Below are 18,502 nucleotides of genomic sequence, written 5' to 3'. Positions count from 1 at the left end.
AGCCAAATGTCTACGGTTGTGTGTGTGTGTGTGTGTGTGTGTGTGTGTGTGAGAGAGAGAGAGAGAGAAAGAGAGAGAGAGAGAGAGACATGGAGAAAGGAGAAAAATTGCAGCTTGTGTTTGTTTTGAATGAAGCTTTCCTTAATAATGTGTCATTACAGCCCGAGTCAGTGGACTGTGAGTCCACTGTTGGGTAGGGACTGCCTCTATATGTTGCCAACTTGTACTTCCCAAGCGCTTAGTACAGTGCTCTGCACACAGCAAGCGCTCAATAAATATGATTGATTGATTGGTATTTATCGAGTGCATACTTCTCTTCGATCACTGTTCTAAACGTTTGGGAGCTTCATCAGAAGACACACAACTTTGCGAGCAACAAAATTCAGTTTTCACCCAGCTCTCATCAACTGTTCCCCCTCTTCTCTTGATCTCTTTTTTTTTTTTCCTCCCATCTCATGGTTTGTCAAAAGCAGACCAGCTCTTTTGTATCATGCTACTTTCCTGTTTTAAAAGCACCACTATGTGTACTACGTCATAACATTTCCAAAGAGCTCTGTCTTCGGCTTGTTGTTTGCCTCTTCGGTTCACCTGTTTTGGGGCCAGAATACTGGAAGTGTGTTCCAGTAAGAGCCAGTATGAACCCATTCCCTAGTCCTAGTAGAAACCAGGAGGTGGCAGATCTGCTCCACAGTTCCTTCTTTTCCTAGCTAGGCATTGCTCCCTTGTCAGCCCTGTTGCTTAGCAGTTAATCTAGAAGAAGAAATTTTCAAAGAAGTCAATTCTTGTAGCACTTCCATTTTCAATCAAGAAATCATTTGGGTGCTTACAATGTGCAGAGCACTGTACTAAGCGCTTGGGAGAGTGCAACAGAATTAGCACTTTCCCTGCCCATATCTAGCTTACATTCTAGAGGGGGAGACGAACACCAATATGGGTGAATAATTTATAAAATAGAATTTAAAGATACATTCAAGAGAATAAGGGGTGAGACGCAGTGTGGCCTAGTGGGTAGGGAACAGGTCTGCAACTTAGAGGACCTGGGTTTTAATTGCAGTTCCTCCACTTGTCTGCTGATTAGCTTCAGTCAAGGCACAATTTCTCTGTGCTTCAGTTTCCTCATCTATGAAGTGGAGATTCAATACCTGTTCTTCCTCCTACTTAAACTGCGAGTCCCATGTGGGATAGGGACCATGTCTGCCGGGTTTATCTTGTATTTACCCCAGTGCTTAGTACAGTCCTTGGCTCAGAGTAAACACTTAAACACCACACTGCTTATCGTTAAGTGAGGAAAGGATGGACAGCCTGGATCGAAAGTGAAACGCAGTGAATGATATTATTCTGTTCCCATCTTAGAACCAAGAGTTTGCGTTTGGGGTCTGATTCAGGCCACCCTCTCAGCCCACTTTGTCAGTGATCAGGTTCTGGTCATCTCGTGGTTTCTCCCCCATCAGAGACCACCGATTGGTTTCTCCATTCCAGCTCCTGTTTGAATTCTCTTGCCGCCGCACTTACATGGCTAAGACGAAGACACTGTCCTGTAAAAGCTTCTCCCCAGACTCCACCCTTATCCCCAAGACATTTTGTCACCACCCCAGGACTGAAGGGGGAGGTTACTGATGCCAATGAGGACTACACCTCTCTCCTGAATGGCAGTGGATTTATTACCCACTCAGTTCCCTGACCAAGGAAAACCCTAGCTAGTCTTCCTCTGTGGCCCCTCTAATACTGCTTTAGAAAGTGGAGATTACCTTGCATCTTAATTAAGATTTCACCCTTGCTCATCGCCCTCTCCTCTGCCGAAAATTCAGGTGCACGAATAATCCTTGAGAAAGCACTGAGATATTTATATGAAATCTCCCACTTTGAATTCTCTATATGTTTCCTCCACACACACGTACTAGAGGAGTTAGTAACAATAATTGTGGCATTAAGCGTTTACTACTTGCCAGGCACTGTGTACTAAGCGCTCAGGTAGACACAAGCTAATCAGGTTGGACACAATCCCTGTCCCACATGGGGCTCTCAATTCTAATCCCCATTTTACAGATGCAACTGAGGCGTGGAGGAGTTAAGTGACTTCCCCAAGGTCACACAGCAGACAAGTGGCAGACTGGGATATATGCACATACGGTGCTGAGGGCTCAAACTCAGTTCTGGTGCCTAAAGTTACTGTTTCTAAATTGAACCCAGGAAGTGAATATCTAAATAATTGAAACAGAAGCCACTGCCAGAGTGAGGGGAGGGGTGGTACCATCCGAGCTATTAAGGAAGTTCTTGCCCGAGCCTGCTTTTCCATGCCTTAGCACAGCTCCTTCTTTCCTCTTCTCCCAAAGAGCCAGGATGTTCTGGAATGCTGACCGCCCTCTTCTGTTACCTCACCCGTGGCACTGTTCCCGGAATGTCCACTATTCCATTTGAACAATGACCTATTGTTACCTTCTCTCTCTTCTCCTCCACCCTCCATCTTTTTTAACTTTTTGGAGAGGCGATGGAAGGGGCAGTGCGTGTTGAAACTTTTCCCCAGCTCCCTCCCCTTTGGCCTGGCTTCTCTGCGTCTGACTCCTCCTTCCTGGTTGGGATCGAGGGGTGAAGTGGGAAGGGTAGGCCCCGTGCAGGGTGAGGGGGAAGTTGCTTGCTTGCTGGGGGTGAAGACCCAGAGAATGAGTGAAGCCAGTGCTGCCCTTGCCAGCTCAGTTAGGGTCTTTTCCCTCCCAGAGGCCTTGACGGATTCATTCTCGCAGGTCCCAGTGCCATGGCCTGATGCGACACTGCTCATTTTTAAGCATCTCCTACCTCCGCTCACAGATCTCATGAGCAACTCTGCCTTTAGGGCAAAAAGCAGAAGAATGAGGATGATATTAAGTGTGAGCTATGTGCCAAGCACAGGGGCTGATGCAAAATAATCACATCAGACACCATCCCTGTCCTACATGGGGGCTCACCGTCTAAGAGGGAGGGAAAAGGGGTATTTTCTTTCCCCTCTGCTCTTGTGGGGTAAGGCGTCTGTCCTGGGATTGGCTTAGACGAATGTAGGGGTGGGGCTTGGGGCTCCGGGCCACTTTTGGTCCCCCAAAGCCTGGAACTTGACGCAGAAGCCCTGTGCGCAGGAATTCACCCTCTCCCTTTCCAGACCTCATCCCAGGTGTCTCCAGGCAGTCTTTCCTTACCAGTTGGCCTCAGGATGTAAGGACCAAGCCAATCCTGCCCCACCTCACATTCCCATGTAACCCCACTGCCAAGGATTCCAGACACCCACAGCCACACAACGGAACATGAGGGAAGCAGAGTGGCAGGACTCCATGTTACTTTGCCACAGCCAAACACGGGATCCATGACCTCATCCAGGAGGAAAAGATTCCCACCTCTGGCAATTCCCTTCCTGCTGCAAAATGTGAAGGAATTTAATGGTTCTATTTCACTTAAGGAGATAGCTGTTTGCTCTGGACCAGGGGGGACAAGGACAAAGATAAAGCTCCCCAAATGACTGCTGATGTTAGAAAAGCCTATTTAAAACACCAAAACCCTTTTTTTAAGCTCCCAGAAAGGATGCTCCTAAGCAAAAGTCAGTTCTGGAAGGAGAGGAATAAGACTATATCTCATCAGACTGCAGCAGGTAGGGTTTGGGGGTGGAAGTTCTACTATTAAACGCCCTGCCTGGAAAAACACTTTGCCTTCCTGCCGTCACCCATCTGGTCTGGCTTGGCATCTTGAGGTGCAGGAAGGCAATCTATCTAGGGTAACATCACAGACCACCGAGGAACGGGGCTTGCACTTCAAAGCAAACGGGCAGTCAGCACGTGGCACTGGAGAAACCTTTACCACTCGGAAGTCAAACAGCTGCATTCTACACCAGCTGCGGCTCCTGGGTGGTCTTCGGGAAGAGGAAAACCACCAGGCCGTAATCCAAGTCAGGAGTCAAAAGTTGGAGATGGAGTGGTGAGGTCCCCGGCTTAAAGAGCAGGAATAAGCACCCCCACCCATAGCTGCCTCTGAGCCTCCAGGATCAATTTATCAGTGGTATTTATTGAGCGCTTATTGTGTGCAGAGCCTCATACCAAGCTCTTGGGAGAGATAGTACAGTAGAGTTGGTAGACACCCTGCCCAGGCAATTATAATAATAATAATAATGATGGTATTTCTTAAGTGCTTACTATGTGCAAAGCACTGTTCTAAGCGCTGGGGAGGTTACAAGGTGATCAGATTGTCCCAGGGTGGGCTCCCAGTCTAAATCCCCATTTTACAGATGAGGTAACTGGGACAGAGAGAAGTTAAGTGACTTGCCCAAAGTCACACAGCTGACAATTGGCAGAGCTGGGATTTGAACCCATGACTAACTCCAAAGCCCGGGCTCTTTCCACTGAGCCACGCTGCTTCTGTATCTATTATCCTATCCCACCTTTACTACTGCATCTCCCTTTTGGTGCCTTCCTAGTCTCCTGTCTCTCCCCACTGTACTAGACGCTGGGGATATACCGAATAACGTCATGACCCATTCCCTGCCCCCAGAGGTCTTTCACACTAGCAAGGTGCCTCCTTCACCAAAGAAGGCAACAGAAATGTTTGTCGGGGTATTCTGAGGCTCAATTTCTCCCCTCCTTACCGCTTCTTCCAGAAAGGTTCTTGAAGAGGGGTTCTTCTTGTAGAATGCAGGTAGAGCCCCCAGTGAAAGAGTTGAGAAAATGGCCTACCGATGGAACTCTGGGCTCTGTGACTGATTTATCATCATTGCTGTTCTTCCCAGAATTTAGTATAGTGCTCTGCACACAGGCACTCTATGAAATACTCTGGAAAGACTGAAGGGCAGAAGTTCCTATCTTTTCCCTTAGGTCAGCCAGGCGGTTGAGTTTTCCCGATGGGAAGTGGCTTCCCAGAACTAGCAAGGCCTAATGCGCAAGCACAGGAGTGGGTGTCGGGAGACTTGCATTCTAATCTCAGCCTCGCCACTTCCCTGCTGAATATCTTGGATCAAGTCACTTAATTTCTCTGGGCCTTAGTTTCCTCATCTGTAAAATGGGGACTCAATACCTGTACTCCTTCTGGCTTAGAGCAGGAGTCCCTTGAGGGACAGGGACTGTGTCCAACCTGATTATCCTATGTCTGCTTGGTGCATAGTAAGTGCTTAACAAATATTATTATTATTATTATTTGTTTGTCCTCTATCTGAACAGGCCACAAAGCAGAGTTCAGTCTGGGCTTAATACTTTCCTTCAAATCTTCCTGAGTATCTCGGGGATTTGTATGAATGAATGGCCCTAAAAGGGGTATCCTCCCACCTCTGTGCCTGCCACCTATTATTAGAACCAACTCCCGGACATCCGTGGCCGTTTGTCCCTCTCCCTCTTTGCCCTCTCCTTTCCTGCCGCCCTCCCCATGGATGAGCCCCGGTGCGGTCAGTGGTGGGAGAGGGTTGGCTCGGCATTGTACAGCTAACTTGCCAGTAGCCTGGAAACAGACTCCTTTATCCCAGTCCCAGCCCCTTTTATCAAGGAAACAATGTGGACATACAGTGAGGGCCTTGTGTGGCACCCAAGCCCCCAGGCCCTTCGACTTGAGGAATTCTTCAAGTGGCTGACCCCTCTCCGTGAGGTCCCGTGTCTGTCCAATCCCGATGGCTCCAGCCCTCGCCTCGTTCCTGCCCAGCTCTTGGCGTGAAAGCAGCGATGTCATTTTTTTTTCCCCCCTCTGGACTCTTGGGGGAGAGCTTTGCCCTTGACTCCAGGCTGAAGGAATCAGAGGGTTCCATGACTGGAGGAAATGGTTTGTGGGTTTTTATCACCTTCCTTCCACTCTGATTTTTTTTTTTCCTCGTCCTCCTCTTTCTCTCTGGTTCTCTCATTATCTCGCTCCCCTCCCACTCCGCGCTCTTTTTTTTTTTTTAAATTATCCTTCCACAACTTTTCTCTAGTGCTCTCATCCTCTCTTGAGCTTTCCTGATTCCTGAGAGACTGAGGCAATGCTTAGGATTATCTGAAACATCCAGCTCCAACCGGCTCAAGAGCAGATACCCCAGCGGAGAGCATAGAGGGAGGGTTCTTTACAGTCGGGGGAGCTACTCTCCCTTAACAAATTTGACTTTAAAATCCCATCCAAAGGGTCGGAGTCTAAACGCAAAGATTTCCCATCCACAAGTGAACCCTTGTACAGCTCCTGAGGCAGCAAACACTAGTGTAGCATGATTCATGAGCTGGCAGTTTGGGAACCAGTCTTCTGGAAAAATGCCAAATTAACCGGATCATTAGACCAGACGAAACTTAGATTGACGGAGGGAAGTTGGGGCCCCGGGGAGCTATTCCCCAGGTCAGAGTGCCTCTCTGGGGCAGGGCTGGAGCCAGGACCCAACAAATCCAATTTCACACATGAGCTCCGGGGCCACTGCGATGCCTCTTTTCTCACGGGGCCACTGGGGAGGGACCACTAGAGGTACAGCAGGACATGGGAGAGTGAAGATGCGACCCAGAGAGGCAGCTTGGCCTAGTGGATAGAATCAGAAGGTCCTGAGTTCTTGTCCTAGCTCTGCTGTGTGACTTTGGGCGTGTCACTTCACTTCTCTGTGCCTCAGTTACCTCATCTGTTAAATGGGGATTATGACTGTGAGCCCCAGGTGAGACATCGATGGTGTCCAACCTGATTAGCTTGCATCTACTCCAGTGCTTAGAACGGTGCCTGGTGCAGAGTAAGTGCTTAACAAATACCACTATTATTATTATTATTATTATTATTATTATTATTATTATTATTATTATTATTATTACCAGCCAGGTGAGGGAGAGCTAGAATAGAGTTCCAGAGAGCTCTTGGAGTGCAGGCCTTTTTTTAAAATCGTAGTTGTTAAGCACTTACTGTGGACAGGCACTGTGTAAGCACTAGGGTAGATACAAGCTAATCAGGTTGGACACAGTCCCTGTCCCACATGGGGCTCACAGTCTTAATCTTCATTTTACAGATGAGGTTAGTGAGGCACAGAGAAGTAAAGTGACTTTCCCAAGGTCACACAGCAGATAAGTGGCCTTTAAATCAATGAGACTGTGGTCACTGGACCAATCCACGTTCTATGCACCCCACCCAGTTATCTCATGGACTTTGAAAATCAGCCCCACACCATTAACCTAAATATCCGTAATTTATTTATTTATATTAATATCTGCCCTCCCCTCTAAACCATCAACGCACCTTGTGGGCAGGGAATGTGTCTACCAACTGTTACATTGTACTCTCCCAAAACCTTAGTACAGTGGTCTGCACACAGTGAGCACTCAGTAAGTACAATTTATTGGTTCCTAAAACCCAAGAATTGGCCTGTGGCTACTGCCAGCCAAATAATTTGTCTGCTGCAGAGGAGTCTTTCCTCGGAACAAGAACCAGTTACGCCTTATTCCACATGGGACAACTTGGTTCAGGTCAAAAGTTGTGATCTCGTCTGGATGCCACTGGAGTCTTCATCTCTTGGAGCTTCAAGCTTAGAGCTACAACCACTGTGTCCTCAAAGGCTGGTCGTTTTGTATTAACCTACAGTGGTTGGCACATAGTAAGGGCTTAAAAAGTACTTAGCAGCAGCAGCAGCAGCATTATTATTATTATAATTTCCTGAGCCCTACTATGCTTTTGGTGATAAGGATTTTAGCTGAGTCACTGGGGCATGTTTTGACCCTGTCCTTCAAAGGAACAGTTTCATCTTCTCAATACATAGCTCCAGGAGAAACCTGGGCTGATTTGTGAAAGTCCCTCTCTCTGCCACAGGGATGCTGTTGACTTCAGTTTTCCATTTCCCTCCACTAAGGCTTTAGCTGTGAAAGAAATCTCAGAACTCTTTCGTCAAATATCCCAAACCTCCTTTTCTCTCTCCCTGCCCACCTCCACCTTCTCTCCTGGGCTCTTCCCTCTCCCAGATGGAAACCTTGTTTTACAAATTCCTCTATGATGAATTCTCTTTCTGATAAAGTCCTGAAACTTGAGAAGAAGGCTGAATTATTGGTTACATCATTTGAGGGGCCCCTTTCCCTGCCCCTACCACTTGTCCTGCTTATGAATACAGAGTTACAGCCCACTTCAGTCTATACTTCACGCTGTTGCCTGGATCATCTTTGTGCAGAAACGCTCTGGGCATGTTACTCCCCTCCTCAAAAATCTCCAGTGGCTGGCTGTCAACCTACGCATCAAGCAAAAATTTCTCACTCTCGGCTTCAAGGCTGTCCATCACCTCGCCCCCTCCTACCTCACCTCCCTTCTCTCCTTCTCCAGCCCAGCCCGCACCCTCCGCTCCTCTGCCACTAACCTCCTCACTGTACCTCGTTCTCGCCTGTCCCGCCATCGACCCCCGGCCCACGTCATCCCCCAGGCCTGGAATGCCCTCCCTCTGCCCATCCACCAAGCTAGCTCTCTTCCTCCCTTCAAAGCCCTACTGAGAGCTCACCTCCTCCAAGAGGCCTTCCCAGACTGAGCCCCCTTTTTCCTCTCCTCCCTATCCCCCCTGCCCTACCTCCTTCCCCTCTCCACAGCACCTGTATATATGTTTGTAGAGATTTATTACTCTATTTTACTTGCAAGTAGTTACTATTCTATTTACTTTGTTAATGATGTGCATTTAGCTTTAATTCAGTGTGTTCTGACGACTTGACACCTGTCCACATGTTTTGTTTTGTTGTCTGTGAGCCCGTTGTTGGGTAGGGGCCATCTCTATATGTTGCCAACTTGTGCTTCCCAAGTGCTTAGTGCAGTGCTCTGCACACAGTAAGTGCTCAATGAATACTATTGAATGAATGAATGGGGTTCTTTGGTCCATGAGAGATACAGTAAGTGCTCAATAAATACGATTGAATGAATGCAGGGGTCTCCTGAAGGTGCTGGATGTCCTATGGAAGTAATGCTCTCCTGATTTTCATCCTATATCCCCAGCCATTCCTGTTTCCTCTGCCAGCTCTTCATCCTTTGTGGCCTTGTAGAAAGGTCATGGAACTTTGATTTAGGTGATCTGAGTTCTCTAGCCCTGGCCTGCTGTGTGTCCTTAGATATGTCCTTTAAGCTCTCTGAGCTTCGGTTTCCTCACCTGCAAAATGGGGGTGAAAATACCCATTTCACTGACAAGTTCTGTGTCTTCTACTCCTCTCACTTTACTCGATTCTCTTGGGATGCACATCTGTTCCCAGGATTTCAGTTCCCACTGCGGTTCTGGTGGCTCCCAAATCTATATCTCCTCCTGTCATCTCACCTCCTCTGCAACTTAGCATTTTCTCCTGCATTCAGAACAGCTCTGTGAGTGACCCCCTGACACCTTAAATTTAATATGGACTAAAGTACCTACCCTCAGCTTCTCTCCTAAGCTCCACTTTCTTTTTAACCTGCCTCCATGTTCTTGGAAACGTATGTCCCATGTTTACCATTTATATCCCTGTTGGTTAATTTATGTCTTCTGTCTCACCCTTTAACTGATTTGCTCCCTTTATTCCTTGGTATGTTACATTGGCCTAATGGATAGAGCACAGGGCTGGGAGTCAGAAGGACCTGGTTTCTAATCTTGACTCCATCACTTGCCTGCTGTGTGTCCTTGGGCAAGTCACTTAACTTCTATGTGCCTCAGTTACCTCACCTGTAAAATGGGGATGAAGACTGTGAGCCCCATGTGGGACAAGGAGTGTGTCCAACCTAGTTAGTTTGCATCTGCCCAATGCTTAGAAAAATACTTGACATATAGAGTAAGCGCTCAACAAATACCATTATTATTATTATTATTATTATTACTGGTACAGCATGTTCACAGTAGATGTTCAGAAATCCTATCGCTACTGATGTTAAGCATGAACCTCCTAAGGGCATTCCATGGAAGAAACATTCTGTGCCATTCCATGTGTTCAGAAAAGATGGTAACCAAGCCAGCCCGTACACATCATTTTGAAAGATTTCTGAAGAAGGAGATTCCACAATCTCTCTTGGCAACCTGTTCCAGAACTTTAACGATCCACCCGGAGGGGAAGTCCTTCCTTCTGTCTGAAGTAAATCTCATTTATAGCAGGTGTTGGTACCCAACACATCTCTCTGTTTCCTTCCAACCTGTTAGAGGTGCCCCAAGGCAAGCGATGAATCCCCCTCCGTTTTTGGTCTCTGTGTTTTGTCTTATCTCTTCTTACATATATTTTTTAATGACATTTGTTATGTGCTTACTATATACCAGGCAACGCACCAAGTGCTGGGATAGATACAAGCCAATCGGGTTGGGTACAGCCCCTGTCCCACCTGGGGCTCACAGAAACAGCATGGCTCAGTGGAAAGAGCCCGGGCTTCGGAGTCAGAGGTCATGGATTCAAACCCCGGCTCCGCCAATTGTCAGCTGTGTGACTTTGGGCAAGTCACTTAACTTCTCTGTGCCTCAGTACCTCATCTATAAAATGGGGATTAAGACTGTGAGCCCACCATGGGACAACCTGATCACTTTGCAACCTCCCCAGCGCTTAGAACAATGCTTTGCACATAGTAAGCGCTTAATAAATGCCATTATTATTATTATTATCCCCATTTTACAGATGAGGTAACTGAGGCACGGAGAAGTTAAGTGATTTGCCCGAGGTCACCCAGCAGACCATTGGCTGAGTCAGGATTAGAACCCAGGTCCTTCGCTTAGTACAGTGCTCTGCACACAGTAAGCGCTCAATAAATACGATTGATTGATTCATTCGTTCCCTTCAAGGCCCTGCCGAGGCCCTCTCCATCCCTCCCACCCTGTCTTACCTCCTTCCCTTCCCCACAGCACCTGTATATATATATGTATATATGTTTATACATATTTATTACTCTATTCCTTCCCCACAGCACCTGTACATATGTATATATGTTTGTACATATTTATTACTCTATTTCACTTGTACATATCTATTCTATTCATTTTATTTTGTCAATATGCTTTGTTTTGTTGTCCGTCTCCCCCTTCTAGACTGTGAGCCCGTTGTTGGGTAGGGACCGTCTGTATATGTTGCCAACTTGTACTCCCCAAGCGCTTAGTACAGTGCTCTGCACACAGTAAGCGCTCAATAAATACGATTGATTGATTGATTCCCAGGCCTGTGCGCTACCCATTAGGCCACATTGCTCCTCTATGTGTCTGTCGCCAGTCTCCCTCCCCTTTTTCATTTTTAGATTGTGAGCAGCCTCTCCAAAGCGTTAGGGATAGTGTCTAATTCCCACCTATGCATTCTTCCCCATCACTTAGCTCAGTGATCTGTGCACAGAAAGCACTTACAAGATGCCACTACCACTATTGCTTCCTTCAAGGCCCGGCTGGGGAGGGATGATCAGAGCACTACGGAGTTTGGTTCCCTGGGGCAAAGAAGCACTCCCTACCCACCCACCCTCCCCAGAGTGTGGAGAGGCTGCTGATTTGCTTCCAGCCAAATCCCCTCCATCCAGAGACGTAACCTCGCCTGGTTTAACAAAGCTTTCACGGTGCAGCTCCCACTAACTGCAAACACGAGAGAGACAGCTGCAGGCCCCAACTTGGAAAAGAGCCAGAGATTTTATGGCACGTTCTGCCATTCATAAGTGGAGGATTTACGCAGGTAATTCTCCCACTGTTCATTATAAATGCCCTGCCCGGGGCGTTCAGTATTGACTCGTGGGACCCTCCAATCGGGCAGAGAGTGTGGCTGAGTCATCAGTCAATCAATCAGTGGAATTTATGGAGCACTTGCCATCTACAGAGCATTCATTCACTCATTCAGTCATATTCATTCAATCATATTGAGTGCTTACTATGTGACTAGGGAGAGTACACTACAACAGAATTGGCAGAAATGTTCTCTGCTTAAAGGAGTTTGCAGTCTGGAGGAGGATCTTTACCTTTCCTTTCTCCCGTTTCTTCTCCACCTCACTCCTTTTCTATCATTCATTCATTCAATTGTATTTATTGAGCGCTTACTGTGTGCAGAGCACTGTACTAAGCGCTTGGGAAATACAAGATGGCAACATATAGAGATGGTCCCTACCCAACAACGGGCTCAGAGTCTAGAAATAGTCTATCAAATACAAAGTCTCCAGACTCCTGTTCAACTTCATCTTCCGAACCCAACCCAAGCCCCCCCAGATTCAGCTTTGTGCTGACTGACCTGGCCCCAGGGTCTTAGATATGTTGGACAGTGGGGTCGGGCTTGATCCAAACAGGGCTCTTCCCTGGAACCACTCAGTGAGTCCTGGTTGATTGATGGATTGAGTAAGTTAGTGGCCTGATTCTGGGGTCTTTTCCTTTTAAATGGTATGTGGGAAGTACATACTACATATTAAGTTCTGAGGTTGATACAAGATAATTAGGTTGGACACAGTCCCTTTCCCACCTGGGGCTCACAGTCTCAATCAGACGAGGTGATTGAGGCCCGGAAAAGTGAAGTGATCTGGCCAAGGTCACACAGCCGCCAAGTCTTGGAACTGGAATAGAACCCAGATCCTTCTGACTCGCAGCTTTGTGCTCTATCCACTAGGCCATTCTCTCTGCTCTCTCCCCTTTGGTTTCCCCATCAATCTGTTGGCTGTATTCGTGGAGAGGAAAATAAGGGGAACTGTCACTCAGAGGTGGGAGGATGGTACCATTGCCCTGGCACCTAAATTACAGCCTCACTAACCATCTCCTTCGCTCTTCTCTCACAGGGCCAAGTATTTCCATGCAAAGAGGACGAATGGAGAGCTAGAGATCCGAGTGGAACAGGTCAGTGAGATTGGAACCTTTATCACTGTCGCCAAGATGGTCTATGTGACTGTGGTTTGAGGGACCGGTTCTAAGGGGCCCCACCATTGGTATCAGTGCCATTTGATGCTTACAGATGCGGGCTCCTTAGGGTGACTCACTGTCCCCAGGTCTCCTCACCTGGTGTCACTGGTAAAGTGTGAACACAGGCCCCCTTGATTTGGCCTCACCCAAATCATACTTATTAATCACCCCCGTTTTCAGCTCTGTGTACTGATCAATTGCTTCCTGCCCCGCGAGTCAAGCGCCATTCTAGAACACATCCCACACGGGATACATAGGAAGGAAGATAGTTTGATCTGCTTTCTTTGCTATTTACCTGGTTGAAATTATCTGATCTGCATGAGCAGCTAAATTCTCCTCTGACTTCAGTGTGTGAAAGTCATTCTCATCCTGTATCCCTTTGGCCCACTAATTTTCTGGTATGCAAGGCTATTCCAAGATTATTTCAGAAATGGATCGGTCTAGAATGGAGATCAAATTTGATACTGATGGCACCTCTTCTCCCTGATTTGCTAGATTATTTGCTAGACTTCACTGTCATCACTGTCACTTTTCACTAAACCTATGCCATGCAAACGTTCTGGACCATAAGCTCCTAGAAGGCAAGACCTGGGTCTGTGGCATTCACTTTGGGTGGCATTGTATGGAGTCAGTGCTTTTCAAGGTGGTGATGCTCAGAATTAGTAGGTAATGGAATTCTCTCAGCCGCTGACCTCAAGAAACAAACAGTGTAGCAGGGAAGACTAAACAGACAAAGACTCTTCAATAAAAATACCCACTGAGGATTTAGAGGCTAGTGGGTGGGACTCATGCTTGCAGACCGGCTCCAGACCCACCCCACCAACTCCCAATTGAAGAGGGGCAAAGTCTGCCCCAGCCCCAAAGCAGCACTACCATGCTCTAGCGTGGTCCGGATCTGTCTGGACCTATGGGGAGACTAATATCTACAGTGGGCATGCTGGTTGTGAGGGATCGCTGGAACGTGATGAGATTTTTGTTGTTGTTGTTTGGTCCTTTTCATCATCTCCCAGGTTTTCTTCCTAATCCCCTTCACCTCTCGGTGCCTGGCTTTCATGAGCAAGAACCAAGGAACCCAGGAAGGCCAGGGAGAGGGTGATGTGGGAGTTTTCCCAGAGCCAGAATACATGAACAATAACCTTCTCCCTCCTGCCCCTGGGATTTGTTGCAAACAGGTTTTACTCCAAAGGAAACAACCAAGGTATTGTGTAAGGAAATGAATTATTTATTTTAGCGGAAGGTTCGCAGTCTTCTGTAGAAAACAAACAACGGCCCTTTCTTAAATGGTGGTCACTGCTAAGAGTGACAGACTGTGGGTTGTCTCCTCCTCCATCTGACCTCGAGCACCAGCCTGGGCCTCGATTTCCCCCACCCTGGTTAGATCACTGACTCTCAATGGGAATACAGAAGTTGCATTGTGACTGGCGCCCTTGGTCGTGACCCAAGCCCCTCGTGCATATCAATCAGAACGGGAGGGAGGCGCATTTCCGTGAAGACTCTGCTCTTTGTGTGTTCATGCTCATACACGTCACGTCTGGGATTCTTGTCTCTCATGCTCCTCCTTTGATTCTTGGCATGTGTGCATGTAGGTTGGATCCACCCTCCCAGTTCATTATTTTCTTTGCTTCTCACTTCTCCTCCTTGTACATCTGTCTCCGCTGCCCCTCCTCATCCCCAAATTGAAATAGGATATTCTGGCAGATTTTTTTTTAATGCCGCAAAGAATAATGGAAGCTCATGATCAGTTTTGCTTAAGACCTAGAGTACGATGGTGGAAGGTCAATAATAAGGAGTGTCGGTCTTAATTCTTTTATTGACATTATAAACTCCGTAGCCTAAGGATAGAGCAGACTGGCTTAAAAAAAGAGTAGTGTGTTGTAAATTCCTGGTTCTTATCTGCAAGGTGGTCTTAAGTTGCTGCAATTGGTAAGTGGAAAATATTTGAGCAGGGAGTGATTTTGCAAATCCGCAAAAAAGCGCACCACTAGTCTTCCTTTAGATCCTGGTGGAATGTGGATGAAGTAGCTGTGAGCTGGAATGCAGGAGGGATTCATCCTAACACTGGGAAAGGAGTCCAGGGCTAGCGAGAAGGCATGCCATCACTGCTGAGAAACCGCAGTGTGGGGAGACCCTGTTATCACATTGCAGATGTATGATCTTTCAACACCACCACCGCTGTCAGTTCTTCAGCCCCAAGGGTTCCTGAGATTATATGTAGCTCCAGGAATGCCATCCACTTCCCACGTGGCGTTCCCAGATCTCAAATCCCTGAAACGCGAAAGGATAGATGTTCCCCTTCCTGTCCTCTACCCCATCGCCATCCCCGCTCTTGTCGACTAGGCCACTTAGTCTTTGGGCAACAGTCCCAGGAGAGATTCAACCACCCGGCTAGTTGGGCAAGTAAAATGAAGGCCTTCTGGATAACTTTAACGGGTCCAGATGACTGACTTCCAATTTGGAAGAAGGAAGTGAATTAGCCAGTTGTGATGAGATCAGCACAATTAGGTAGCCATTAAGGCATTTCACTGGGGTGGTTAGGAGGGGAGGCCGGGAGTCAAGATGCTAAACAGGTTTGATTTATAAATCAACTAGATGGTTCAAACACCAGCTCTCCCAGGCTGCTTCCAGTGAGAATTCCGCACATGCAAATGAGCCCTTGGGAAAATTCCTGGGTTACAAGCGGCTCCTTTAGTCTGAACAGCCTTGCCAAATTAACCAGATAATCACACTCCTCTAGACCTAGCCCAGCCTCTGCCCCAGTCCAAAAACTGCTTATCGAGATGGCCCTGGAGTCAGGGATTTGAACACCCGTTAGGGTACCTGTTGGGAGGGGTGCTCCATTTACATATCACCAACATGCTCTTCTAGCTCTCTGTATCCCCCTCCCCACCGCCAACAGGGTTCTGGCAATAAACCTGTGAGATTTGGGCGTGGCAGTTCATGTTGCAGATTCTTTTCTGTTTTTCCTTCTTTGTCTCCCCTTCTTCAAGCCGCGCCTCTGCGAAATGGGGGAATGAGATTTCCAGAGGAATTACTGGCCTCACAACATTCACCAATGACAAGGTGCCCGTCACTCTGTTGAGATAATGCACCGTGCAACCCCGCTTTTGTCTTTTCTTCACTCCAGTGAGGCGATCTCCTGAAATCTCATTCTACAGGCCCCCGGGAACAGTCAGAGTTGAGTTGAAGCACTGTACCTATGTCTTCGAGCAGGCCGGGTGACAAATGTGGCCTCTGCTTTCTTCAGTTAGACAGGCTGTGGCTTGGCTATCTAATCATCGTGTCACTCTAAATGAAGGGAACTAGGGGCCTGGGGCCCTTGAGAGCCTTTATTAAATGGACAAAGCCCAGTCCCACTCCCGTCTTTCCCTCTGTCCCACAGCTGCTGTAGCTTCTTGACTCTTTCAACACTGTCTGAGATAGGGATTCAGATTAGGCCCAGGAGAATTCCCTCTGGCCAGCCCCCAACCTGACAGGGATGATGGTAACAAGGGGAAATGTTGGGGAAATATGGCAGGTGAATCCATTCAGACTCTCCAGTGCAGAGGAAAGAGGTAGGACCAGGGCCATGAAGGTTTATGGCTTCAAGGGGCCTAGAGATTCAAGGCAGGACTGACTTGGCTTGTGGGTTTCAGTCCTCCTAGTCACTCAAAAGTTTCAATTGCTATTGACGGCAATGACCTTCCTTCTGAGATAGGGCATAGGGTGCATGGATCACAGTGGCCTAGCCAGTCAGAGGATCTGGGTTCTCATCCAGGCTCTGCCATCCTCCTGCAGAGTAATCCCGGCTCCGCCACTCGACGGCTGTGTAAGCTTGGGCAAGTCGCTTAACTTCTCTGTGCCTCAGTTACCACATTTGTAAAATGGGGATTAAGACTGTGAGCCCCACATGGGACAACCTGATTGCCTTGTATCTACCCCAGCACTTAGAACAGTGCTTGGCACAGAGTGAGCGCTTATCAAATACCCTAATTATTATTGTTATTATCAGGGGTAAGTCACTTCACTTCTCTGAACCTCGGTTTCCTCACCTGTAAAATGGAGAGTCTACACCTATTTTCCCTTTCCTTAGACTGTCAGCTCTAAGTGGAACAGGGACCGTGTCTGACCTGTGATCTTGTATATACTCCAGGCTCCAGGCTCTGTGTTTGGCACAGAGTAAGTACCACTACAATTATCATTATTATTATTATTATGGTTCCTGGACTCTGCCCTGACTAATGCAGCTTGCTGTAGGTTCAGGATTTATGCTAGACTCTGAATCCCTTTTGAGTTTTGTCTCCCTATGTGACCTCCGAGTATCTGATGTTGTCCAGAGGGTTTTTCCTGGCAGTGTCTAAATTTAAGTTTCATCAGCCCTGGGGCTTGGCATTTCTGCAGAGGGCTGGGTCCTTAGGGCTCCCTTCCTTTTCTGATCCAACAGACTTCTATTTTGTTAACGTAACAACCCAAGAAATATTTGTTTGGCTTGGCTTCCCTTTGACTTAAGGGGCCTGAAGAGTTGCAGTCATTTTGTATTGTTTGAAAAGTTCGTCTACATCCAGACTCTCTGAAATGGTTACATTTTTCATGTTGGATCTAAAATAAGACTAAATGTGGACTGAAACTTGCATCTCCGAGTAGAGATATGATGGGCAAGGGCTGTGAGAGACTTCTCTTGGACAGATCACGGGCTTGGGAGTCAGAGGACCTGGGTTCTAAGCCCGGCTCTGCCACTTACCTGCTGTGTGACCTTGGGCAAGTCACTTAACTTCTCGGTGCCTCCGTTCTCTTATTTGCAAAATGGGAATTCAATACCTGTTCTCCTTCCTACTTAGAATGTGTGTCCCATGATGATTATCATTCCCTGATTATCTACCCCAGTGCTTAGTACAGTGCTTGGCACACAGTAAGCATTTAACAAATACCACAATTCTCTCATGATATCTGGCTTTGACTAAGTCCCTTATTAGAGCACCATGTCTAGTTTTAGGCTTTTGGGTGTAAGAAAGATGTGGAGAAATAAGAGGCAGACTAGCAAAGGGTCTCATAAGAAGCAGTGTGGCCAGGTGGGAAGGGCCTAGGGAAAGTGTAAGTCGGGAGTCATTCATTCATTCATTCAATCCTATTTATTGTGTGCTTACTGTGTGTAGAGCACTCTACTAAGCACTTGGAAAGTACAATTCGGCAACAGTTAGAGACAATCCCTACTCATGGGTTCCAATCTTGGCTTTACCACTTGCGTACTGTGAGAACTTGGGGAAGTTACTTTACTTTTCTAGACCTGTTTCCTCAAAGGCAAACTGGAATTTAAATTCCTTTTCTCCCTACCCCTTAGACTGTGAGTTCCATGTAGGACAGAGACTATGTCCAATGTGATTGTGTTGTATCTACCACAGTGTTTAATGTAGTGCTTGGCACACTGTAAGTGCTTAGCAAGTGTCACTAATATTATTATTATTTTCATGATTATCATTATTATTACATAAATGCCTACTGCCATGTTTCTGCTTCCCTCTTCGTTATTCTCCCTGTTATTATTACAATTCAGCTTCTCCCTTCTGACCTTTCTTCTTTTTCAACTCAGATCAACCTTACCCTCTTTTTAATCTGGTGTCCTCACCAATCTAGTTCAGTGTTTGGTTCTAACCCACTGTTGTTCTGTTTCTATGACCTTATGGCCCCTAGGAAAAGTAACTGTTCTCTGTCACCCTTAATATACCTAGAAATGGTGTTGTGCACCCAAAGAGTTCAGGAAGAAATTCACTCATCAGAGAGATT

General features: G+C 47.1%; 1 protein-coding gene across 1 annotated transcript in view; it reads left to right on the top strand.

Moving 5' to 3' along the window:
- The window catches only part of SYN3 (synapsin III), a 350,093-nt gene that overhangs the window by 24,000 nt on the left and 307,591 nt on the right, over positions 1-18,502 (top strand). Inside the window, exon 3 of the mRNA XM_038756250.1 lies at positions 12,625-12,682. Within this exon, the coding sequence (XP_038612178.1) occupies positions 12,625-12,682 (58 nt within the window). The remainder of the gene's footprint in view (positions 1-12,624; positions 12,683-18,502) is intronic.

Source organism: Tachyglossus aculeatus, chromosome 14, assembly GCF_015852505.1.
Source record: "Tachyglossus aculeatus isolate mTacAcu1 chromosome 14, mTacAcu1.pri, whole genome shotgun sequence".
In the NCBI taxonomy this organism is placed as follows: Eukaryota; Metazoa; Chordata; class Mammalia; order Monotremata; family Tachyglossidae; genus Tachyglossus; species Tachyglossus aculeatus.
Note: the sequence above shows the minus strand (reverse complement) of the source record. Positions and strands in the feature narration are given on the sequence as shown.